Below are 26839 nucleotides of genomic sequence, written 5' to 3'. Positions count from 1 at the left end.
ATGCTGATTTTTGCGACAGCAGCAAGAGTCGCAGCTTCCCTACGTCACTTCCGCCTATTAGTGCACCGCTGCCTTTTGAGGCAGCTGCCTTGTTATTTTTCGTTCCCCTGGAAGATACACACGCACACACGCACGCACTCGCACACACGCCCGCGCGCGCGCACACACACACACACACACACACACACGCACACACATATAGGGTGCCCCCCCCCCAAAAAAAATCCACATTTTAGCAGCTGATAACTCAATTATTTATTCTTTCTTTCTTGACTGAACCCATTGAACTGAGTGATGGCAGCCAGACATGACTTTAAGAAAAAAAATTGTATTCTAAAATGCTACTTAAGTATGAAGCTGCAGTAGAAGTGCAAAGACAAGTTAAGAGGGAGTTTATCAAAAAACCACCAACACGATCGAGTTACCATCACTCAAATTGGAGAAGTTTAAAGCTAACAATTAGTCTCATGGACAGAAGAGTACAGTATTGCGAGTGGTACTTGGAACGATGTAACGAAGATGCACACTTTCCCACAAAGAGTGTGTGGAGTGATGAGGCCACATTCAAATTAAATGGTTCGATTAACAGACACAATTGCACCTACTGGGGACGTCAGAATCCACGTTATGGTCGACCACCATGTTAATTTACCAGGAATTACAATGTGGTGTGATTTATCTTCATTGGACCTTTCTTTTTTTACGCAACCGAGATTGGTCGTATTTACTTGAACTTGGTCCAAAAGTCTGTCATGCCAATCATTAGAGAGGACTTTGAACAGTAATAGTTCTTTTTTTCAGCAAGATGGAGCACCTCCACACTACCATCACGATGCTAGATTCTTTCTTGATGGAATCTTGCCAAACAGGTGGATTGACAGAGAGGTTTTGTCAAATACCCTCCACGTTCACCAGACCTCACACCACTAGACTTCTTTTTATGGGATTACCTAAAGTCCATGCAAAGAAACCTGCAACAGTCGTTCAACTGAGGGCGACCATTGAACATGAATGTACGAATATCCCAGAGGAATTGTTCCATGATGTGTGCCATTCCATCGCTTCGCGTTGTCAGCTGTGTCTGGAGCAGAACGGACATCAGTTTGAGAACATGACATAACAAAAAATAGAATGATATTTGTAAATGCTTTTACGTGTTGAAAACTATTTGAATTATAATAAACCCTGAATTTACAATTATTTAAGGTGTGTGTATATATAAGTGGACCCCCGTGTTACAGCGTCCCTGGCTTACTTTTTTTTTTTCATGTTGCGAAGTGGAATATTGAGTTTTTTCGTCCCCTCTTAACTGTATTTTTCCGACTTTGCGAGAAAAACAACTGTCATGACCCTAGGGGGTTGGATGTAGGCTAGGTAATTGCGCTTATTTTCTGTCAATGCCTCCATGCAACGCGTCACTACAATGCTAGTCTGCTCGTTTCAAAATGGCAGAATGGTAAAGCTTTGTTCTATCGTGAGTGGTTACAAAACCGTATTTATAGTTCATTTTAGTGCTTAATTCAAACTTGAAAGGGCTAGCCATGGGTCCCAAGATTGCTAGTGATATTAAAGAGAGATGTAAGAAGATGATTTATATGGAAACAAAGGTGGAGATAATAATCAAGAAATACGAAGCTAGCCTACCCTAGGCCACCCTTACTGGGGAATATGGGCATAACAAGTGCCACTCAAAGGTAAATAAATCCTTTCTATATTTTTTATTTATGAAGTTTTCTGATTGTATAAATGTAGCACTAACTATACTATTTTGGTCCCAATTTTGAATATGTATGAACAATTTGGATGTTTTTACCTGGGGTTCTAAACGCATTAGCTATTTAACATAGGTTTTTGATTGCCAGCCACAAGGTGAATTCGTCTTATGGGCCCAACCATGGAATGGATTAATCTCGCCACACAGTAAGTCAGGTATGGCAGTATGAATGACCAATATATATATAATGTGTAATAATAATAGTGTATAATGACTTTGTGTTTAGGTACTCTTTGGTTTTTAAAAACATAACCTTGTAGTTTTAGATATCTTTCTTTTTACATATTCTATTTGAGCTTTATCAATGGACTCTACTTGACTTGGTGTTTGATTTTTCTGGTGCCAACGATCATAAGCTTGGTTTTATTTAAATTCAAAGAAAATTTGAAGAGTGAACCAGTTTATTTTTCCCACAGTATTCAAAAGCCAGTCGAGATTTTCTCCAGAGCAATATGGAATTGTGCCATCGACAAACAGTACTTTGGTTAGATGGTGAGAGACGAATTGAACGCAGGCATGCGGACCTGCGCTTATCGACCAATGCGGGTTTTGAGATGGACCACCTTCTCTGTGGTACTTTTGTTAGGATGGACCCTCTTGGCCAGACTGTGAGGAGGATCTTACCTGATGACTTCGCCTAGTGTCAAGGCATCTTTGCACTGGACACTTCCAGCCTAATATGGCACAAAGTGTTATTTTTAGCACTCAGCATCACGTGCAACCTGTTGACCCTGGAAGGGGGCTCCTTCCACCTGAGGTCCCTTCTGAAGGTTTCTTGTTTTCCCCAGAGGGGGTTTTTGAGTTTGTCCTTCCCCTTCTGGGAGCTTTGTTCAGGGGAGGCTGTTTTGCAGTCATGATGTTTTGTATGACTTCTTTTTCACCTGTGAAGCCCTATGAGACTGCGGTGATTCAGGGCTAAACAAATCAACTTGATATCCGTAAAATTTAAATTTTGAAAAAATCAGTTATTCAGTACACTCTTTGGGTTAAAAAATAAATTGGTTCAGTTGGGTCAAAAACTAACCCAATAATGGACACAAGAGGACAGAGGTCAATTTGATCCCATTTTCTGGAACCCAATTTCGAGGTTGTCTTGCACAAAATGACCAATTTTGTGGGTTGTTTGGATCAATTTTATAAGAAATCATTTTAAAATTGCTATCATACCAAGGCATTTTACCGATTTCAAAATAACCTCAAGCCAACAAATCAAAACACCTGTCACAAGACCACACACCTACGGCAAGCAGGTGAAGTCAAACAACTCTAATCGATTGTTTTGAGTTGAAACTCCATTCACAGATTTTTCTGCTTATGCTATTCATAGCTAAAAGATGGCGCTGAAGCATGGTCACCTCGTCTGAACGGTATATCCCATGTACTATAATTAGCAATCAATAGACATACATTTAAAATTATTATTTGTGAAAGAGCAAATTTGTTGGCACATTAATAAAATTCATAGTGGATTTTCAAACATTAACATTTTCGTGTTCATCATAAATACTACTACTGTCCCTTTGTTAAAGATTTGCTTTGGCCTTCAATTTTAGGGCAGCAAAATACCGTACACCAAAATGTTTCTAAAAAGTGGGAAAAATAATCTTAAAGGTAAAGGAAGGTATGAAGTAGTATTACTAAATATCTCACAAAAGCACAAGTAAAAGTCATGTCATGGAGCCATCTTTATTATTGTTGACATCTCTTTTAGTACAAGCTTGTGGTTCAGTGCGGTGATGATCTTTATACACATGCACACCGTCACACACTCGACAAGACACTTCATGTAAAACCTTGCTCTCGGGACTTTGTTTTTTGTAATAAAAAGAAAGAAAAATGTAAATATCCTCTTCAACTTCATTTTATGTTACATGTCTTAAAATTTACAAAAGTGCAAACAGGTTTTTCCCATCTTGGTAATATATATTTTAAGAAGTATACGTACTGATTTTTCTCCGTCATCAGTCCTAACCAGCAAGTGAGCTTGATTGATTTTCTGGGTGGGACACTTCCTCATACAAAACAAGTCTCAGCAATCCATAATGGGATGATTTACGGCACACACTGTTAGGTCCATCCGCAGACATAAACACGCACGTTTGTACGGCTATACTTGTGAGGACATTCAATGATATAATGCATTTCCTCGCCCTTAACTTTAACCCAAAGATGATTGTCTATCTTATGTAAAAGTTGAACATGTGGACAAAACAAATCAATAGACTATAAATCTGAAGAAACTCAGAAATGGCGAAACATGATTCATGACTCTTACTTATCTGAGAGCACATGTGGCTAAAGCCAAACTGTGGAGGGATTTTACTTTGTGGGCCTGATTTTCCCCATATCTACTCAACCCCACTCCAATTCAAAACTATACTTTAAAAGCAAGTCTTGACCCAAAAAAAGAGATCTGAATAAGTGAGGATTGGCCTAAATGTCCTCACTTGTCCAAAATGTCTTCACTATGTTGGTAGAAAACCCAAATCGGTTCTCACAAGTATAGCTGTACAGGAACACATGCACACACATGCACACTTCTTGCTAAATGCTTAAATAGGGTCTTTTTGTAATTTTGTAAATGTACAATGTGTGCTGCTGTTGCTGCTGTATCCTCCATTATATGGCAACACTGGACTTGACAGGTGGAGTTTCAAAGCGTGTTACAGGAAGTAGTCAGGGGTTCGGCGAGTGACGTGGGGCTCCCCTCTGCGAGGTGCCGGGTCAAATTGCAAGCTGTGGCAAGAAGAAAGTATTCATGTTTTTTTGTAAACTCTATATAAAAAGGTTTTGGAGGTCAATTTACTAAACACTTACAAAGAGTATTTGAGGGTGTCGTCCAGCTCCATGATGGCTGCCTGGTTGCCGCAGCGATAGCAGTAGTTGGGAGCGCTGAATATCGTCACCACATTCCTCTCGTGGCACCAGTTGTAGCCCTTTTGTGGAAAGCACAAATTTATAGTTAATGCTAATGTGAACAAATCAAGCAAAGTGAAAAAAAATCAGTTATGGAACTTTAAAGGGATAGTGTGTAAGATTTAGGCCGTTTTTCATTACGAACAGCAGGGGGTGCTGCAAGTGCTGCATTTACCATTGTCCATAGCTATAACAAACATGGCCGCCTCCGGAGAAGTGCCGCCTCCCAGGTAATATAATTTAATGATAACTAGACCTATGAGTATTTTTAAAACGTACTGTTGGTCTTTAAGAACACATTCATTTGCAAGTTTTTGAAATTTACGATCATTTAATTTATTCATTTTTAATGAAAATCTTACACACTGTCCCTTTAAGTACATTGGAACCTCTAGATGCAAATTTAATCCGTTCTAGAGTGCAGTGTGTATCCTGAATCATTCTTATAGTGAATCACTTTTTACATGTACATTTCCTAATTTGGTCCAAGTTTAAATAAATGCCATATTACATGTTATAACGTTGTACATTACCTTTCAAAAAACGTAATGTTAGGTAGATGTCAGGCGAATGACAGAAAAAAATGGCTGTAAACAATAATTTTAATTCCACTTGAACTTTATTTGATAAAAAAAAACATAAAACATTAAAACTTTAATTTTCATTAGTTTTCTTTAAAAAAGATGGCTGTAAACAGTAGCTTTAATTCCACTTGAACTTTAATTTAAAAAAATTAAAAACAAAAAACCCCACAAGATAAATTGAGATTCTAATTTTCATCAGATTTGACTAATGCAACTGCAAAGTGAGGTTAACCTGCTCCACAAAAATACACCTCGTTCCCCAGGCGTTTATATCCACATCGCCAGAAAGTTGACTTTTAGCGCTTTATGCTAAGTGTTGAGTGTTAGCGTGTTTAAAGCATGCGGGAATTTCAAGTTTTCTCTTGGAGCATACGAGTTATCGCTCGTATATTGAATTTTTTGCCATATTAAGAGCCAAAAATTTGTCAGAATTTTGACTCGTAAAGTGAATATTTCATGTACAGAAGCGTTCGTATCTAGGCGTTCCACTGTATTTCAAATTTTACCTCCATGACCAGCTGGTGAGCACGTGACACCAGCGTGAGGCGGTTGGCGTGGTTGAACGTCTCCGAGATGTCCTGGCCAAAGGTGTAGCCCGCCCCACGCGGCGAGATACCCCAGCCGCCGCGGTCGTCTGGGTCTGACCACAGCAGATCGCACATGGGACCCTGAGAGATACATTCATTAAGGCCTGAAAAATATTTCAAAAAGATAACATGACATTCATTTTATGTTACCTCATGAGGAACTTCTTGTAAGCGATCCAGTGCCCTGATGTGGTCCAGTGTGTCAATGGATGGTGACAATCCGCCGTGTAGACAAAAAATCTGCAAAACATTAGTTTTTTTTTTAAACTATCTTTTTTTTTTCTTCCAGTATCAACTCCCCTCTCCCACTCCTTCACCTGCGAGTCGACCAAAGCCGTGAGCGGGAGGTAATCGAACAGGTCAGTGAAGTACTTCCACACGTTTGCGTTGCCATACTTGCGCAGACATTCGTCGTAGAAGCCGTACACTTGCGTGATCTGTCTGCTCTCGTGGTTGCCGCGCAGAATGGTGATGCGCTCCTGGAAACGAACCTACCATACGAGTGGGTTTATAGCATGCCATCAAAAATGACTTGGAAAAGAAAGGAAATAAACCACAAAGCGAACGCCATAGCAGCACCAAAAGTACAACCCCAATTCCCATGAAGTTGGAGTATTGTGCAAAATGTGAATAAAAAGACAAAAATGATAAAGCAAAAATTCTTCAACATATATTCAATTGGATACAACAAAATGACAAGATTTGATACGACTTGATATAAAATTTCAGTTGTTCAACAGTTCAGAGTCTCTTTTGCGCTTCATAATGGGCCACACATTCTTAACTGGAAACAGGTCTGGACTAAAGGCAGGCCAGCCTGGTACCGACACTAGTTTACTACAAAGCTACACTGTTGTAAAACATGCAAGATGTCTCTTGATATTATCTTGCTGAAATAAACAAGGACGTCCCTGGAAAAGATGTTGCTTGGATGGCAGCATGTGTTGCTCCAAAACCTCGATGAACCTTTGATGGTACCATCACAGATGTGCAAGTTGCCCATACCGTGGGGCACTGACACACCTGCATACTATAACAGATGCTTTTGAACTTTGCAACGGTATCGATCTGGATGGTTGTTTTCCTCTTTTGACCGGAGTGTGCATGATTTTCAAAAACAATTTGAAATGTGGACTCATCAGACCATAGCACACTTTTCCACTTTGCATTTGTCCATTTAAAATGAGTGTAAGCCCAGAAAACGTAGCAGTTTTTTGGATGTTGTTAATGTACTGCATGGCTTTCGCTTTGCAAGGTAGTGAAGGAGCAACAAACTGTATTAACTGACAGGTCTTCTGAAGTTTCCTGAGCCCACGTAGTGAGCCCAATGTCATTAACAAACTGACATTGTGTAAAGTTTACATAATGTCAGTTTGTTAATGAAGCGCCGCCCGAGGGATTGAAGGTCACTGGCATTCAATGTTGGTTTTCTGGCCTGTCTTAGAAAATTTTCCCCATTATCTGAAGTTTTTTTATGATATTATGGACTGTAAATGATGGAATCCCTAAATTCCACATAATATCATTCATAAACTTTGCTCTTAAACTGTTTTTCCTCACCTCATCTTTCTTTGTGAAAGACTAAGCCTTTAATTTTTTTCATTAATGGCAGCTATTTCTTTTATTTTTTTCTTTGGGCATTATATAGTATATATGAATAATTCACTTGTACATTTACTGGGTAATGATTTTTTTTTTTTTATAGAGAACAAGGGGGTAGGACTAGATAAGTTTTGTACTTTTTCCTACTCCACCATAAGATGTACAAAGCTATTACATAATGATTTTTTAAAAAATTTTATTTATTTGGACAAAACTTGTGATCTCATGTGAAAAAATGAATAAAATACACCACAACGCGTCTTAAGGATCGAATAAACTTTATAAATAAACAATGCATTAGACTAGGACTACCTTAAGTGCTACAAGTAAAGTGACAGTCTCCACGGAGTAGTAGCCCCGGTCCACATAGTCGCCCATGAACAGGTAGTTTGTGTCAGGAGATCTGCCGCCGATCTTGAACAGCTCCATGAGGTCATGGAACTGGCCATGTACGTCGCCGCACACCGTCACAGGACATCGCACCTCCTGCACGTTAGACTCCTTGGTCAGGATCTCCTTGGCCTAAACCAAATAGACAGAAAAGTTTTTCTTTTGTGAGTTAATTAGTGAAACCATTAGCCTAATAGCATAACTGCACCAGTTAGTTTTAAAATACAATCAAAATATTACCAATACACTTGGTGGAAATTGTACTTGGCAGCCATTTAAGAAACACAAACGACAGTCACCTGAAGGCGAGCTAGAATGACATTTTGTGGCACGCCATGGGGTTCCAGTACAACATCGCTCCAAGTTAACTAAGACATGGACTATGCTGTAAGCCATGACAAGTATGCGTGTCTAAACCAATAAATACGCTGAATTATGATTGTTGCCCCCTCCTGCGAGCAGATTAGAGGAAGCTTTACATTATGAAATCAAGGTATAATTCTTAACACACCCGTTGCGCCTTTTTTTTGTATCTTACAGGACGACTCTCGAATCTTGACTTCAAAAAGGTGCACTTTTGCTCTTTTTCTATCAAGCAAAAACACATATTTATGCAAATGCTAGTCATACCACATTCCTTTATGTTGATTTTCATGAGTTACAAGTGAGAACATTCAAAACTGTTTTTTTTTTTTAATTTTTTTTACCTTTTTTGCATGCAGAGGATAGGAAGATCTTCGTCTTAAAATATCTTTAAAAGTGACAGCACACTGTGACTTGCTAAGAGCACATTTATACTAACTGTACTGTATGATACATGCATATTTCTTAATGTACACATGTTAAAAAATAGAATGCATTCCAAGAAAAAAAAAAGAGCTGCAATTTTAATACTGCGATATTATTGCTCATGTTATCATACAGCAAAACCTGCAACCTCTACATCAAGATGTGTGTATATTCGCATTTCTGTAAAATCAATTAGTGCAGTGGTCCAAAGTCGTTTGAGTTTTTGGATAGCTCTCTCACATTAGTCCGATAGAAGTCTTAAGGAGGACCGATCTATCTAAACCAAGAGCACAAATGTCACAAGTGCTTTAGTCAACTTGAATCATCCTCAAAATCTAAAAAAAAAAAACAGACCAATAATGACAAAATGAGGTTACTGCATCGTAGTTCACTAAATTCAGCAGACTTCTGGAAAAGAGCATTTGTCCAAATAGGTCAAACGTGAATTGATGTTGACAAAGTGCTCAAGCTGGACGATGACCGCGCCAGATGGGACAGCCCTGCACAGATGACCTAAATTTAAGACACACAAGCTGATGCCCATACTAACATGTGGCTAGAGCGTATATATTCATTCTGTCACTCTTCTTTTCTGAAGTCATTTGTAGACAAAAAAAAAAAAAAGTTATTGTCCAGTTATTGCTTTGTTATTTTGCAAGAAAAATGGAATGTAATGGAAGGTATATATTTTTTTAATGTTTAAAAAAAAGCTGACCGTATTTTCATTCTTTCCTCCTTTTAATAACACCTTTTTTGTTCAACTAAAAAGACATATCATAAAGTTAAAATAAAGACATGTGTTTCACAAAGGAATCACAAACACAATTTAGCAAAAATGTGCTTTATGTTCCAGTTATTTCACTCTTAGTCCTACAATTTGAAAGTAAAAATGACTGTTCCGGTAACAGCATTAAAAGCATTAAATGAATTTGCTGATTCCTGCAGAAACCCTGTTATAAATCTCAAACACCCCCTGAAGTAATTTACATTCCCTCTTTTTGAGAACTAATGGTCTAGATGCAACGAGAACACATAAAAGCTTTAATTTGGCATAAAAATATCCTGCTCAACACACTTCAACATAGTTCCTTTTATAGGTGAATATGAAAAATAATCAAAACTTTGTCATTTCTAGAGATATTGTTCCAAAAATAATCTGCAAATATGCAGGAGAACACATCGCTGGCCAAGTCATCCCTTGATTATGTGAGCACCGCATAGGCGATGACATCAGCACAAATCTATTCTCATGGCATAGTAGATGGGACGGTAGATTCCTGTGTGAACTGTGTGATCATAGCACACAGAGCCCTGCGATTGGCTGAATGACTAATCACAGTCACACACACACCTAAGGGCCATTATGAGTATCCAATATATGTACATAACATGTATGTTTTTGTGAATGTGGGAGGAAAGCAGAGTGTCCAGAGAAAAGCCACACAGGCATTGGGAGAACATGCAAAATCCACAAAGGAAGGAACCCACAATATGTTAGGCAGACATGCCTTCCACTGTGCCACCTAAACACCCTCTTTTTAGAAAAAAAAGATTAAATCACTCATTACTGGTGATAGACAGTATTACCCACTATTGAAACCTTGACTTTTTACACCACGGTAAACCATCAACCCGGTAATCAACCGAAGTCTAATCATGGCAGATTGTGTGAAAGTCAAGGACTCATTCAATCAAAAAGGAAGACTACTATTTTACATCAAAGCAGTCACGTTGCGCAATTTCCAGGGTTCGTCTTTTTTTTTTCTTTTGTATTAAACAATTTTCTTTTGATTGTGAACAGAGTTGACATTAAGCCACTAGGCTTCGTAAAACACATCATGGGATGGATGTGCCAGTCAGTTTAACCTGCATGACCCTCAAAAAACTAAATAAAACAAAAACAGTAGTACCATGCCAAAAATCCCAGTCTGTATTTATTCCTGCCACTAACATAATCCCATAAAGTGAATGTTTATGTGGTCAAAAGTGTTATACAACCCGGGGCTAGTTAAGATTTCCAACTGCAGAGGATGACTTCACTTGAAGCTGCTGCCTGATGACCCTTTGAGGTTGAACATCTTGAAGGGAAGAAGTGCCACAGTCAGCAAGTTTGTCAGCTGGCTTTGAGTGCCGTGACGCCGCAGAATTAACCCTCGTCATGCTTGTGAATTCAGTTTGAAACCGGTTGCTATGATTAAACAAGAGGGAAAATACTGTCGCACAAACCGTGTGTCACGCTGCCAAAATTGGTCTTGCGGAATACTTTGAAAATATGACATCATGCGGCACACCTTCAATGAGCTGACACGAGGAAATTGAATAACCATTCCCAACTGTTTCCTAAGCAACGTAAACAGAGTAGGTCCACAAGAACAGCTAAAGTTGAGGTAAACATGAAGATTTAGGCGCTTTCTCTCAAATGTCAGTGAGATTAAAAATCACTCACCAGAATGGTGCTAATGTTATCGTCTCAATTTTGGGACTTTGAGAACGTCACTCCATTCATGTTCCACAGGTGCAGTACAATCATGGTCAACAAGTCGAGTCCGATTAAAAACACTTGGTCCAAAGTAGGCATGGGACAATATCAGGATTTGAGCAAAAATATCACGGTATTGCGGTGTTTAAATTACATAGATAAAATACATAATTTTAAAGTATTTTTTGCTAAAGAGACATTTTTCTACATTATAAAAACAGTTTTACCTTTAAACAAAATATATAATGCAACATTTGTTACAATAACATACATTTACCATGCTAAATTAAAATAAATATGTAAATAAGATCAAAACAAACCTTCAGTGAGCAAAACAGGTTCTGCCTGCCAATAAACGTATCCAAGAATTATTTATTTATTAAACACATCCAATTTAAACTGAAATATGAGCACTTAGTCTTAAATAAATATAAATGCACAGTAATATTTAAAAAAAAACTATAAATTCACAACAATATTTTAAACATTTTTTTTATTTGAAATTAACTACTCTCAAGTGAAGGCAGTTCATTTAGCATAAAGTAGCATAAACATGTTAGCCACATTACTCGAGGTAGTTAGCTGCAGTAGCAAAATTACAGTGGTGCCGAAGCTGACACACCAGGAAGTGGAACTTGTGATTGGCTGCCGCAATCGTAGAGAACTTCCGTATACTATAATACAAATTGAGAAGAGGCTCCCACTGCATGGTGCAGTTGCCCAAAAAGGCAGATGAGGTGAGAGGGAAAAACAACAACAACAACAACAACACTTTGCATCATCACAACACGGCCAGAAACAACCCAAGTATATGCACCTAGTGCGACAACATTGTAGTAGTTGTTACATGAAGCTAGCGTCATGTAACAATGATAATGCTTGTACTTACGAAACTACATTATTTTCATAAAATACTATGCCACATGACAAACTGATGAGCCACCACCTCAAAAAACAAATAAATACATTTATAAAAAAGTAAATGCTTTACTTGGTTTGAACCACTGCTTTGCTAGCTGTAACGGCAGATCTGGAAAAATCAGGTGACTCAGACTTAGACTTGGGTCCCAATAAAATATGATCCTACAAACAACCAATGTAGGTAGCAAGTAATAAGGCCTGACCAATCCACATTTTTGTGATCACTATTAGGCCTAAATTGCTTTTTAATGGTAGCTCGCTTATGAGCTGGGGTGGAATCATACCTGTCTGACCAAAGACTGTCAGAGGCTGAAATAAAACATCTAGTTTCTTTCCTCCTCCTTCCCTTTATCCTCCACAAATCCAAAAACAGAGACGCTCGCTATTGTGATTCAGCGCATTCTCCTGAGTCACTCTCTTGATCCTTTTCCGGCAACATGAAGGCTTCAACATGGTTCGATCAAATCCACCCACTATTTTTACAGCAGGCAGGATGCAGTGTTTGGTCCTCAAATTGACACGACGGCATTCCCTACAGCATAGGATTGAGGGGAAAAAGCCAAGACTAAATTGGGGGCCTTGCATTTCCTAAAGGGGAAAATAGTTTTGAAATCCAAGTGGGCAAATTCATAGAAAGATGTAATCGCAAAATGGGAGCTCTCACTGACGTGACTATAAATGACCTAAGAGCCTTGTAACATCAAGTTTCTGCCTCAGCAACAAGCCAGCATTTAAAAGGTCAAGGCCACGCTGCAGCATAAACAACTTTGCTATATGCCCAGCAACCAAGTAGGATCAGATCAGATGCAACACAAATGCAAAAATAAACCTGCTATAAACACCAAAATTCATTTTAAAGACACGTAAGAGGCCATGAGAGAATATGTGATTGATGGCAACACGACAGACAAAATACCAGTAATTAATATTACCCATCTCTAAGTTGATGAAAATTATTTAAACGGACAAAAAAAAAAAAAGGGAAATTTAAAAATGAGCAACTTCCATTCATTTTGTTTCCATTCAATGTTTATTGAATTCGCTTGGACTGGCTGTAGGGGGTGCTTATCATTTGTGAATTATCTTGTGAAGGAGACCATTTATGTTGTCCACAGCAGTGCTTCTCAAATAGTGGTGCGGGCCCGGGTTGATGCCAGGGGGGCAAGCGAATGACCCCCGGGAAAAGGCTTTGTTTTTGTCAAGTGAAGTGTAATAGCAGTAAAATAAGATTTTTTTCCCCAGACACTTTGATTCACTTGGTTATTTTTATTTTCAGTTTTAGACTAAGCTGTAACCCGCATAAATGCTTTCCAAAATAATTAATAGTTGTTGAAAGTTATTTTATATATATATATATATATATATATATATATATATATATATATATATATATATATATATATGTATATTTTTTTTCCGTCAATGTTAAAAAGGATACAGGTTTAGGTATATTTATACAATTTTTGTAGATATTATTTATAGTCAATTGTTTGAGTGGGGGGGGGGGGCGCACAAAATGTTTTCTCTTTCCTAGGGGGGGCTTGGTAAAATATAATTGAGAGGCACTGCTCGACAGTGACAGAAAATTTACTTCTGATCTCCTTGGACTAATTAATTTGGGTCCCTAACAGAACGAGTTGTAAGCCTTAAAAAGGAGTTCTCGGTTCTCCAAAGGTGACTGTCCAAGTTCCATTCACTTTGAAGTCGTGAATATAAAATCCTGCAGTCTTCCTGCTAAATAACACAAATCCGACAGGTACAGTGTGTAGTCAAGTCTTTTTTAATTTATTTTCCCCAACATTACGACTCTTGCTCTACGGCATCTCTTTCCTGCGTCCATCCAAAACAGAAAACAATTGCAAATAAATGTAAACACCGTACATACTATATAATATTACACAATTATGAAACTTGTTGTGGACGCATGCTGCCTGTGTGCACATACATTCGGTGCTCTGCTAATGTGGGAGCAACACCAATAAGGACATAAAGGAAGACTGTTTTTAATGAAAGAAAGCGGAGTACCAAATACTACGTGATGTATGTCCTGGTACTCATCAGAGGAAAAAATGTGCACCCCTGTATACATATATATGTGAATGGAAGATGAATGGCCACCAGACCTGCTCTAAAAGATGCCATGTAACATCTCTCTCAGCTGTCCGCATGATGTCTTAACAAATTGGGTGTCCCCAGCTTTTATAAGCTTGCTTTACTACAACCAGACACACAAAAACACATTTGATTGCACTTTTAAGTTTCCTTCTAGCATCCACAGGTACACTTTAACTGCACGACATTCCATCTAGAAAGGTAAACACTATTTAGATACTTAGATAACTTTTTTTTTTGCTTACAGTAATTTAGATACTTAGATAACTTTTTTTTCCTTACATTAATCTACCCATGGTGCCCCTACAACAGCTCTGCTTATCTTTGGGCTCTTTCTCTCTGGAATTTTAGCATATGTGAGAAACTGTGTTGGGTTGTGAAGGAAATTCATATTTTTCAAATTCAATTTATCAATAAAATAGTATGTACATTGAACTGTGTTTTCTAATAAAGATTGAGACAATGGAATGTCAGTATAAAGCAGATACGATCCTGGCCCTGGGGGAGTGAAGACGAGTCGGCACCTCCAACAAGAACAAAGGGCATCCCCCGAGACAACAGTCTACCAGGAACTAAAGGCCAGGTGTGATCTTCAAGAGAAGATACCAGCCAGGGTTTATGGTGGTCAGACTTCCTCCCGCTTCAAAGGACAAAGACTGTTGATCCCCACTCAAACGGACCCTCACGCACGCACACACGCACACACCGACAGACACGCACGCACGTGCACGCACACACACACACCGACAGGCACGCACGTGCACGCACACACACACACACCGACAGGCACGCACGCACGTGCACGCACACACACACACACCGACAGGCACGCACGCACGGGCACGCACATACACACACACTTGCAATCCACAGTGGGACTAGATGACCCGGAAGGGTATAAGAACTGAATGTTGAATGTGAAACGTTGCCATTTTCTGCTCGGACCCGCGGCAGGACTGGCCCGAGGCCTCGTGTACTTTCCCACTCTGTCTGGATTAAATCGATTGTTTCACTATGTTGTGGTATGGGCGATCTTTCAACAAAAACGAACACGCTAGGAACTAGTTTAAGGCAGGAAGCTTTTTCTAGATTCCTTCAGTTGGTGACCCCGACGTGATTCTTGGAAGATCAGGTTGAAAGGACAGAGGAGTGGGCGGAGATTTTGCCGGACTTTGGTCTCCCTGGTGCACCAAAAAGAAAGGTAAGCAGAAACCTGTTGTATATCCGAATTCTGCTGGATTGAGTATTCTAAATTTTGGGAGACTGAAGATATGGCGATGTCTCTGTAAGTACGAGTTTTGTTTTTGTGTTTATTTTAAGCATCAATCCGACCGTGGCAGTTAGAGCCCACGGATCGGTGGGAAATTGATCGCGAGTTTTGTTTTTGTGTTTATTTTAAGCGTTAATTCGAACGTGGTAGTCGGAGTCCACGGAGCGGTATTGGGTTGAGCAAAGAGGCTCGTGTCCCGTCGTAGCTGACGCAGCCCCGGACGCGGGGGGGCATTGTGACGTTTCCGTATACGTTGGGGATTTGGGACCCTCAAAAACGGCTAGGGACTTTACTGTGTGTACAGTAATTTTGTTTTTGTGTTTATTTTAAGCATCAATCCGACCGTGGCAGTCAGAGCCCACGGATCGGCGGGAAATTGATCGCTAGTTTTGTTTTTGTGTTTATTTTAAGCATCAATCCGACCGTGGCAGTCAGAGCCCACGGATCGGTGGGAAATTGATCGCTAGTTTTGTTTTTGTGTTAATTTTAAGCATCAATCCGGCCGTGGCAGTCAGAGTCCACGGTTCGGTGGGAAATTGATCGCTAGTTTTGTTTTTGTGTTTATTTTAAGCATCAATCCGGCCGTGGCAGTCAGAGTCCACGGTTCGGTGGGAAATTGATCGCTAGTTTTGTTTTTGTGTTAATTTTAAGCATCAATCCGGCCGTGGCAGTCAGAGTCCACGGTTCGGTGGGAAATTGATCGCTAGTTTTGTTTTTGTGTTTATTTTAAGCATCAATCCGGCCGTGGCAGTCAGAGTCCACGGTTCGGTGGGAAATTGATCGCTAGTTTTGTTTTTGTGTTTATTTTAAGCATCAATCCGGCCGTGGCAGTCAGAGTCCACGGTTCGGTGGGAAATTGATCGCTAGTTTTGTTTTTGTGTTTATTTTAAGCATCAATCCGGCCGTGGCAGTCAGAGTCCACGGTTCGGTGGGAAATTGATCGCTAGTTTTGTTTTTGTGTTTATTTTAAGCATCAATCCGGCCGTGGCAGTCAGAGTCCACGGTTCGGTGGGAAATTGATCGCTAGTTTTGTTTTTGTGTTTATTTTAAGCATCAATCCGGCCGTGGCAGTCAGAGTCCACGGTTCGGTGGGAAATTGATCGCTAGTTTTGTTTTTGTGTTTATTTTAAGCATCAATCCGGCCGTGGCAGTCAGAGTCCACGGTTCGGTGGGAAATTGATCGCTAGTTTTGTTTTTGTGTTTATTTTAAGCATCAATCCGGCCGTGGCAGTCAGAGTCCACGGTTCGGTGGGAAATTGATCGCTAGTTTTGTTTTTGTGTTTATTTTAAGCATCAATCCGGCCGTGGCAGTCAGAGTCCACGGTTCGGTGGGAAATTGATCGCTAGTTTTGTTTTTGTGTTTATTTTAAGCATCAATCCGGCCGTGGCAGTCAGAGTCCACGGTTCGGTGGGAAATTGATCGCTAGTTTTGTTTTTGTGTTTATTTTAAGCATCAATCCGGCCGTGGCAGTCAGAGTCCACGGTTCGGTGGGAAATTGATCGCTAGTTTTGTTTTTGTGTTTATTTTAAGCATCAATCCGGCCGTGGCAGTCAGAGTCCACGGTTCGGTGGGAAATTGATCGCTAGTTTTGTTTTTGTGTTTATTTTAAGCATCAATCCGGCCGTGGCAGTCAGAGTCCACGGTTCGGTGGGAAATTGATCGCTAGTTTTGTTTTTGTGTTTATTTTAAGCATCAATCCGGCCGTGGCAGTCAGAGTCCACGGTTCGGTGGGAAATTGATCGCTAGTTTTGTTTTTGTGTTTATTTTAAGCATCAATCCGGCCGTGGCAGTCAGAGTCCACGGTTCGGTGGGAAATTGATCGCTAGTTTTGTTTTTGTGTTTATTTTAAGCATCAATCCGGCCGTGGCAGTCAGAGTCCACGGTTCGGTGGGAAATTGATCGCTAGTTTTGTTTTTGTGTTTATTTTAAGCATCAATCCGGCCGTGGCAGTCAGAGTCCACGGTTCGGTGGGAAATTGATCGCTAGTTTTGTTTTTGTGTTTATTTTAAGCATCAATCCGGCCGTGGCAGTCAGAGTCCACGGTTCGGTGGGAAATTGATCGCTAGTTTTGTTTTTGTGTTTATTTTAAGCATCAATCCGGCCGTGGCAGTCAGAGTCCACGGTTCGGTGGGAAATTGATCGCTAGTTTTGTTTTTGTGTTTATTTTAAGCATCAATCCGGCCGTGGCAGTCAGAGTCCACGGTTCGGTGGGAAATTGATCGCTAGTTTTGTTTTTGTGTTTATTTTAAGCATCAATCCGGCCGTGGCAGTCAGAGTCCACGGTTCGGTGGGAAATTGATCGCTAGTTTTGTTTTTGTGTTTATTTTAAGCATCAATCCGGCCGTGGCAGTCAGAGTCCACGGTTCGGTGGGAAATTGATCGCTAGTTTTGTTTTTGTGTTTATTTTAAGCATCAATCCGGCCGTGGCAGTCAGAGTCCACGGTTCGGTGGGAAATTGATCGCTAGTTTTGTTTTTGTGTTTATTTTAAGCATCAATCCGGCCGTGGCAGTCAGAGTCCACGGTTCGGTGGGAAATTGATCGCTAGTTTTGTTTTTGTGTTTATTTTAAGCATCAATCCGGCCGTGGCAGTCAGAGTCCACGGTTCGGTGGGAAATTGATCGCTAGTTTTGTTTTTGTGTTTATTTTAAGCATCAATCCGGCCGTGGCAGTCAGAGTCCACGGTTCGGTGGGAAATTGATCGCTAGTTTTGTTTTTGTGTTTATTTTAGGCATCAATCCGGCCGTGGCAGTCAGAGCCCACGGTTCGGTGGGAAATTGATCGCTAGTTTTGTTTTTGTGTTTATTTTAAGCATCAATCCGGCCGTGGCAGTCAGAGTCCACGGTTCGGTGGGAAATTGATCGCTAGTTTTGTTTTTGTGTTTATTTTAAGCATCAATCCGGCCGTGGCAGTCAGAGTCCACGGTTCGGTGGGAAATTGATCGCTAGTTTTGTTTTTGTGTTAATTTTAAGCATCAATCCGACCGTGGTAGTCAGAGCCCACGGATCAGTGGGGAAATTGAGCAAGTGAATTTTTGCTTTTGTGTTCATTTTAAGCGATAATTTAACCGGGTTAGAGGACGCGGATTAGTGTTGAGTTTAGTGGCAAAAGCGCCATTGACGACAATTTCGGGAGATGAGTACGCTGCCAGTGAGTTCGGAGGAGGAATGGGCTGTAGAATGCCGTGAATTTGGTTGTAATAGGCATGGTATACGGTGGCATAAAACCCTGGAGGAATTGTGGAAGGAACTAGAAAGTCAGTTGTTGGCGGGCGTGGAAAAGAAGAGGCATAAAATAAAACAAGCTGAGTGGACAAAAGTGTGGGGGAAATGGAAGGAAGACAATAAAATTAATAGAGATAAATGTACATTTGCTCATGTGGCTAAAGATTTTCAGATGAAAGAAAGGGAAGTAATTGCATTGGGTAAAGATTTGAGGGAGAAGATAGAGGGAAGTGGATGGTTGCAGAAGAGAAGTCTGACTAAGGAAGTATAGGAGTATGATAGGCTGCGGCGACATTTGCATGAAATGTGTTTGATGATGACTGCTGTGGCTGCTGGTCAGGAGGAAAAGAGGGTCACTTTGACCCACCCTTGGGGGTTGCAAAACAGGGCAGGACCGCTGCACCCCCGAGCACACTGAGCCATCCCAAACTGCATCTAATGGTCAAAGAGTAGCTCTGCTAGCCTCAGTTTACGAACTGGGTAAGGAAGGAATTTTTGTAGGGACTGCCAATACTGAAAGGACTGACGGACTAAAACTTGTTGTAGAAGACATTGGCGGGGGAAATCGACAGGAAATTGGGGTGTCTGACCAGACGACCCCCCAACCCAAAGACATACAACTGGACAGAGCAGTTAGACAGGCGAACTGTGGACAATGTGCATCCCAAGGTCCAGAGTGGTTGTCCTTAGAGGACAAATGAAGAGCCAGCACGGCAAAAGATCACACGCAGCAGAAGGAGGGTGTAGACACAGACGTTGAGACAGGGGAGGGGGGGAACCCATTGTTTGATTTCACACTCCCCCCTCCAACTGACTTCTCACACCCTGCCCCTTACATGCGACGCGCGCACTCAACAGAGGATGACTGGAGAAGACAAGAAACAAATGACAATAACTGTTTGACCCCTAATTATAAAAAGAGTCAGATCAGACCACAATCTGGATTTCAAACTAGACCATCTGATAGATATACCCGACGAATGAGAAATTACCCCATGATACCAGCCCCTCGTGGGTTAGTTTGTCAAGAAATAACGTTGAAAAATTTAGATTTTTTGCAGAAGAGGCTCCCCGCAGTAATGGGCGGCGCCGAGCCCTGGATCCAAGCTTTCAAGAGGCACACTGATGGTATGAATTTGGCTTGCGGCGACATGGTAAGATTAATCCAGGCATGTTGTTCCTCAATTCACCAATCTGACGAAGTTCTGAGGCGTTCCGGCCTTAATATGGTTGTACCCGATTGGGTGTTTGCTACTTTCACCATGCGACTGTTTGCTGTGCTCCAGGATCTCTTTCCTCCTTCCGCGTCAGCCGCAGCAAAACTTCCAGACTTGAAACCCACCATGGATCCCGCTGCACACCTCAATGCCTGCCAGGCCGCGTTGACAGATAAGACCAGTTCACATTCATCTTGCGACATGCCGCCTTGCGTGATTTGTAGACATGTGCATCTAGACACACTTTCCATGGAGGTCAGGGAGAAGCTTTCTGAAGACCCTGATCTGCTGGACGGTAATGACGGTTATTTTAATCAACATGTGACTCACCACATAAAATTATATTTTCACAGGCAAAACAAATCAGATGAGGGAGTGAAAGGAATGCAGGAACGGCTTCTGAGACTTCAATTAGCACAAGCGCGGAAAAAAGCAAAGGACACAAAGTCCAAAAAGGGGGTGGCAGATCAACGGATGTGGATGGTTGAGGGACGGCCGGCGAGAGGCAGAGGGGCGTGTCGTGGAAGGGGGAACACCAACGGAGGTCAAGGCGGCTCTCGCCAAGCTCCAAATCAAGGCTGCTTCAGGTGTGAAAGTATGGACCATTGGTGGAGACAATGCACGTTTCCTTGGCCAGAACAAAGCCAGCACCAGGGCCCTCCTCCCCCGAGGGGAGACAGAGGAAGACAACCTCCACGAAGCAAGGACTGGGGCAGCGTGGCCCTGCACCCTGGCGACAACAACAACTAAGCAAGCCACACTAGCAGGCGGTCATCAGCCACCTCTCTGCAGATGAGGACAACTGGGCCAAAGATGGGTTTTGTTGATCTTCCCACAACTCTACCTGTCTCCACACCACAAAATGACTTCTTTTGCTGGACAAACTCTGTGGAACAAAGACACAAGCAGCCGTCAACATGAACTAAAGGAGGGAGGGAGTGTCCACTTGACGTTCCTGCGGTGAAAAACCCTGAATCGACTTGTTCTCCTCCTGCCTCAGCCGACCCTCTCCATCTCACATTGTTGTATGCCTGCAACAATGATTTAATTATTAGGAAGCATTTCAAACAATCGAAGGCGATGAGTGGAAATTGACTAGTTACCAAATTTTTGTGGAGAGACGAGGCATTGCGACGTACACATCACTGACAGATAAGTGATCTCCATTGTTCATGATAGGTGAGTCATTCACACCACACATAACTGGCTGTAGGAGCAGGCTGGGAGGCACGTGAACTGGGACCCATGGTGTGGTAATGCCAATTGGCCAGTGATTGAACACAAAGTGAAATTTCCTTGGTAATGTATTCCCAGAGCAATGAATGTTTTTGTATCCAGGTTGACGCTGTGGATCCCGGGTTGCTGGAGCATGTCACACGCTCTCGATTTCGCGGCAGGGAGCTCTCGGACCACGAGGACGCCGCTCCGCTTTTGGACAAGTAGCCGGACTCGTTGTGGTCCGGGGGCCCCGCTGTCATAAGTTTTTGCCACCCCGTTCTTCCGGTACCATTCAAAGTGGCACATCATCATTTTGGCGTGCTCCAATGCACATGCAAACCTAAGTCGGCAGGTCGCATTATTAACACGTTAATTACTGTGGGAGGTCGAAGTCTTTGAGTTATCAGACTTCTCCTATAACACTCCCATTCTCCCAATTTTTGAAAGCGGATTGTGTAAATTGCCATATGGCATGTGACCTTCGGAAAATTAACAAAAAGACTGAAAACTCCTTGCATTCTTGTGCCGCTATCAAACATCGCTGTTTGAGCGGGTTGAGCCCGACAATGCAATGGTTCACTGTGATTAAATTGGCTAATGCATTTTCTGGCTGCTACTGGCAGAAGAGTAAAGACAATATTTTGCTATTCGATTTAACGGCTGTACATTACAATACACGCACGTTTCCCAAGGCGGGAGGCTAAGCCCTGTGATTTTCGAAGTAAGTTTTTGCGCGAAGTGCAACAAACGGAAGAGCTACCGGAGGGCGCTATTTGATCCAAAATGTTGACAACTTATTAATTGGTGAGTTGGCTTAAATCCGTTTGACAACTACTCCTTTGTATCTCACTTGACTTGGTGAATTGGGGTTCAAAGTGTCACAGAACAGGTTACAGTGATGCTGACGACAAGTGCTATTTTTGACATGACTGCGTTGAGATAACGACCCGAGACTTAAAAGCCGGACAAGACTTTCGTGGTGTCCTCTCCGAGGGGATAGGGTCTCCTTCACCAACGGCTGTTGCTGGAGGAAAACTTTAGGACCTGCTTGTCAACGCCGCAGGTGTGGAGGCCCCTGACCCGGAGGAACCGACCTCAGACCTCCAGACCGTTTCGACGATCGGCGACTTCCGGCGGTGGAATTAAAGGCCGTGTGGGTAGCCCTTGAATTGGCAGAACGGTAAAAGGTGACAATTTTTTCTGATTTGACTGGTGTTGTTGGTTGCCTGTAAATGGACCTTTCCGCCTGGCAGAGTCAAGTGTTTGTTACAGCTACCAGGGATTTAGTGGCTCACATGGACTTGGTTGGACAATATGAAGGACAGACCAGCAGAGATGGCAGTCAGTGGCACGGGGAAAACCTAATCTACCAACGCAGAGACTAAAGCAGCTGTGAGTGACCAGTCTGAGGTGTCGGGACTTGGCGTTTAAAGAGGTAAAAGTGAGTTGAGTGTGAAGTGGTCACGTATGGAGAACAAATGAGGCTTTGGTTCAGCCCGCCGAGAGGGCCAAGACGTGTGGTGCTGCCACTTGGCGACTGCATGGTTGTATATTGGACGACACCCATGGAGTGACCCACAAAAGTAATGTGTCCATATTGTCTAGACTCCGTCACTGGTGGCACCCTGATCGGCTCGCTAAAAGTTTTAGTTTAGGAATTAGATATGGTTTGTCATGAAGGAGAAGAATTGTTGTATAAATGAATGGAGTGTATGGAATGTTAGGCAGAGTGAAAAGAATTGTCGTATGAATGAAATGGGATGTATGGAATGTTAGACTTAGAGTGTGGGCCCCACGACTAAAACAAAATTACATCAAAATGAAACCGGCCGGTGCCCAATATTGTAGTGGACTATACCGACGTGTTGGTCTAAGTCCAGGGCAAAAGGTACCTTTTTAATTATTTTTCAGTTATTGTCGAGACTCTCAGGATCAATCAATCATTCAATTATTGTCAAGGCTTTTTCAGGACCCCAAAGACCTAACCCTGTGCTGAATAGGAGGCGCTGTCTTTGATCAAAGCTCTTATCAATTGGTTCACAGGTTCCCGCGGATCGGTAGATCTAACAGCGGTTCACATTTCAATACAACCCCATTGGCTACGGTTGACGAAATGATGGGCCCCAAACTTAAATTTGGGCCAAGGTGGCATTCACAATCACAGGCCCATGTGGAGCGCATGAATACAACTCAAACAACGCCTCACATATAGGTGCGCTCAGACAGGGCTGAATTGGCTCCAAGCCCTGTCGTTGGCGTTGTTTTCCATCAGACAATCTGTAAATCGCCAGAAAGGGTTCACACCTTTTGGACTCCTGACTGGCCGTCTGGTGCCGGGTCCATCCTTGGGTTTGCTCCGCCCAGACCTGGATCCCTAAAGGGTATAGACCCTACTGGGAGCAACTGTCGTCATGGTCTCTTCTCTTTGCATTGTGCATCTGCCAGTGTGAGAGGGGGGCACATTCGCCGGACCTTCCATTGGTTGGGTCCATTCACAATTAGTGCATGAACCTCTTACGACACAGGTGTCAAAGTCAAGGCCCGGGGGCCAGATCCGGCCCGCCACCTCACTTTTTGTGGCCATTGAAATGCTGATTTGACTTCAGGTTTCTAACTAAAATACCAAAATTGCGAGCTGTCTTTAACTTTTGAAAATTGGGGGGGGGTAGAAGAACAAACATTTTCTTGTTCTCCAAATTTCTTTGGAACAGTTTTTGCCGGCTTCTGATATCAAATCTTGGTGAAGGTGTGATCAACACACTTAAAATGTATTTGAATTCACAGTCATTCCGGCCCTCTGACAGAAACTATCACTACAATGCGGCCCAACATAAAAATTTGTTTGACACCACTGTCTTACGGGGTTCAGCTGGGCTCATTGGGGGACAGGTGGTACCACGTGTCAAAGACATGTCCTGCCCCTTTGAGAATTATTTTTTGTGGGTTATTTTTGTTTTTTGCTGTTTTGTTTTTTAGATGTTCTTCTCTCATTTTCCTTTCACTCTTTATTCTTGATAACTGCTTTCTGGGGTTGTTTATGTATTTTTTGAGGGTGTTCAATTGTTTGTCTAACAATTTAACAAAAGGGGGTACGCTGTCCAGGGATATTATGGAGTAGTATTTCTGCAATTGAATTAAATTTATGTAATGTTTTTAGTGCTTCTATCCATTTTGTGCTTGGTGCTTCAACATGAGTGTTTCACAGCCTTCCTAAAGACACTGGTGGTCCTGGCTCCCCCGGAGCTGACGTGCGATTGCTGCCTTTGATGTAGGAGGTAACGCCTGGGGTGCAGCGGACGACCCCACCAATTTAGATGCAATCGGCATCCCCCGCAAGTCCCAACAGTGCTTGCGGCTAGATAACAGCAGGGGTTGAAAGTATATTGGTTTGGGACCACACCCAATGGAATGCAATTGATCAATCTTCAGCATAACCAAATTTAGCCTCTTGTGTAACCAATGTCTGTTAATTTGTAGACTATGTCCAGAGTGGGCAACGACCTCTTCCATTCTGTCATGTCATTGTTTTGGGGCGCATGGAAGGGCTTTGTTGTCACTTTGGGAACCACAGTTTTGATAGTTTTGGGTGAGCTATTGCAGGGTGGTTTTTGTATTGTCTCTTGCTTCAGTCGTTTGTCCCCAGGATCATGCACGTGGCTTTCGGGGACAAGGACCCAATTGGGCAACTACATCTTGTGTCGCTGGATCCTGACCCAATTCAGGTGGAGGCAGCTGGCTGTCCTCCTGGCTATGGCACTGTTGCCATGTGTATATATCCTTTTGGTGTGTGACCTCTAATAATAATTAGAGGTCAATTGGGGGATTGAAGGAAATTCATATTTTTCAAATTCAATTTATCAATAAAATAGTATGTACATTGAACTGTGTTTTCTAATAAAGATTGAGACAATGGAATGTCAGTATAAAGCAGATACGATCCTGGCCCTGGGGGAGTGAAGACGAGTCGGCACCTCCAACAAGAACAAAGGGCATCCCCCGAGACAACAGTCTACCAGGAACTAAAGGCCAGGTGTGATCTTCAAGAGAAGATACCAGCCAGGGTTTATGGTGGTCAGACTTCCTCCCGCTTCAAAGGACAAAGACTGTTGATCCCCACTCAAACGGACCCTCACGCACGCACACACGCACACACCGACAGACACGCACGCACGTGCACGCACACACACACACCGACAGGCACGCACGTGCACGCACACACACACACACCGACAGGCACGCACGCACGTGCACGCACACACACACACACCGACAGGCACGCACGCACGGGCACGCACATACACACACACTTGCAATCCACAGTGGGACTAGATGACCCGGAAGGGTATAAGAACTGAATGTTGAATGTGAAACGTTGCCATTTTCTGCTCGGACCCGCGGCAGGACTGGCCCGAGGCCTCGTGTACTTTCCCACTCTGTCTGGATTAAATCGATTGTTTCACTATGTTGTGGTATGGGCGATCTTTCAACAAAAACGAACACGCTAGGAACTAGTTTAAGGCAGGAAGCTTTTTCTAGATTCCTTCAGTTGATTAGGTTAATTAGCCACACTGTTACGTCACAGTTGGGCAAAATGGATCGCTCACAGGCACTTTCTCAGGTATAAACAGATAAAAGTTGACTTGATGGTTTAGGCACAGCTGCATGCAAACATAAACACGTTTCTATAATGTTCGTCTGGTCTCTTTGATTTATATATATATATATATATATATATATATTTATATATATATATATATATATATATTTATATATATATATATATATATATATATATATATATATATATATATATATATATATATATATATAAACAACAACAACAACAAACAGTGTTAGGGCGAATGTCCAATTTCCCGCCACAAAACATCCGAGTCTTGACGATTCTCAGCTGGGCGTTGCGGTCACATCTGGCGGAAAAAAAGAGGCACATGTTCGCGGCAAAAGCACGCTCCCAGAGCCGGCTAGCCACACACCCATAAACGCGCCAGCCATGCGACGGCTCACTCGGCCGCATGAAGCCGCCCTCCTAGGCACGTAGCCTGCTTCGGCCGGGTGAAACATAACCCGAAGACGCCATTTTATATACGCGTGAAAGACAGCGGGGCCGTGAGTAGCAAACCAGACGTCCGCGACGGAGTGAACTTCAGGCGGGATGGAAAAATAAATAACTTACCTTTTCGCACAAATTTTTCACTTGTCCCTCCGTGAGCTGTTTGCATTCGTTCAGCTGCTCGATCCATTGATCCAGCTCCTTCGAAAACATCTTTTCATCCATTTTCAGTGTTTGTTGTAGCAGGAAGACGGAGGGGGATGTTGGGTGCTCTCGTCTTTCCCCCGCAGCTGAGCGGACTGCGGCAGCGGCGAGTTGCTGGTTTGTCGGCCGTGCCTTCTCTCCCCGATGTCAGGAGGAGATGCTTACTGGGTTCAATTAAAACCGCGACGAGGAGGAGGGAGTGCGTAAGAGACGTCAGCTGGAGATCCACCCCGCCTCCAAATAGTGTCTTGTGCCTCCGGTTTTGAGTGTCAAAATAAAATCCCTTCAAAATAAAAGCATTTCGATTTTATTAAATTTAATTTAGCAGAACATATTTATTTGATGCAGCGGGGCGTTTATTTAAACAAATTTGCATGATTTAAAGGACAATAAACTCTGTTTGGTGGTTCAATTGGAAAAGAATCAATGTTACAGGTGAAAATACGACTGAATCATGCTTTTGGGTTTACCCTGTTCTCATT

General features: G+C 42.1%; 2 protein-coding genes across 2 annotated transcripts; one reads left to right on the top strand and one right to left on the bottom strand.

Annotated features, from left to right (window-relative positions):
* Window positions 1-3441: 3441 nt before the first annotated feature.
* Window positions 3442-26604, bottom strand: ppp2cab (protein phosphatase 2 catalytic subunit alpha b). Its single transcript, XM_088440762.1, has 7 exons — window positions 26277-26604; window positions 7776-7985; window positions 6179-6352; window positions 6012-6101; window positions 5781-5942; window positions 4592-4710; window positions 3442-4510 (listed from the first exon to the last, which is right to left on the bottom strand). Exons 1-7 carry the CDS (start codon window positions 26376-26378, stop codon window positions 4438-4440), a joined length of 930 nt encoding a protein of 309 aa, XP_088296888.1. The 5' UTR covers window positions 26379-26604; the 3' UTR covers window positions 3442-4437.
* Window positions 19413-20749, top strand: LOC148409053 (uncharacterized). Its single transcript, XM_088441312.1, has one exon. The coding sequence runs from the start codon at window positions 19484-19486 to the stop codon at window positions 20612-20614; it is 1131 nt and encodes a 376-aa protein (XP_088297438.1). The 5' UTR covers window positions 19413-19483; the 3' UTR covers window positions 20615-20749.
* Window positions 26605-26839: the final 235 nt, after the last annotated feature.

The sequence above is a fragment of the Hippichthys cyanospilos genome, chromosome 18, assembly GCF_059441005.1.
Source record: "Hippichthys cyanospilos isolate Australia breed blue-spotted pipefish chromosome 18, RoL_Hcya_1.0, whole genome shotgun sequence".
NCBI lineage: Eukaryota > Metazoa > Chordata > Actinopteri > Syngnathiformes > Syngnathidae > Hippichthys > Hippichthys cyanospilos.
Note: the sequence above shows the minus strand (reverse complement) of the source record. Positions and strands in the feature narration are given on the sequence as shown.

Coding starts and splice junctions, on each gene's coding strand:
- LOC148409053 (XM_088441312.1), top strand. CDS start 19,484: ATGCGACGCGCGCACTCAACAGAGGATGACTGGAGAAGACAAGAAACA.
- ppp2cab (XM_088440762.1), bottom strand. CDS start 26,378: ATGGATGAAAAGATGTTTTCGAAGGAGCTGGATCAATGGATCGAGCAG. Junction 7,986..26,276: donor TGAAAAATTTGTGCGAAAAG/GTAAGTTATTTA, acceptor TATTTGGTTTAG/GCCAAGGAGATCCTGACCAA. Junction 4,511..4,591: donor GACACCCTCAAATACTCTTT/GTAAGTGTTTAG, acceptor TTCTTGCCACAG/CTTGCAATTTGACCCGGCAC.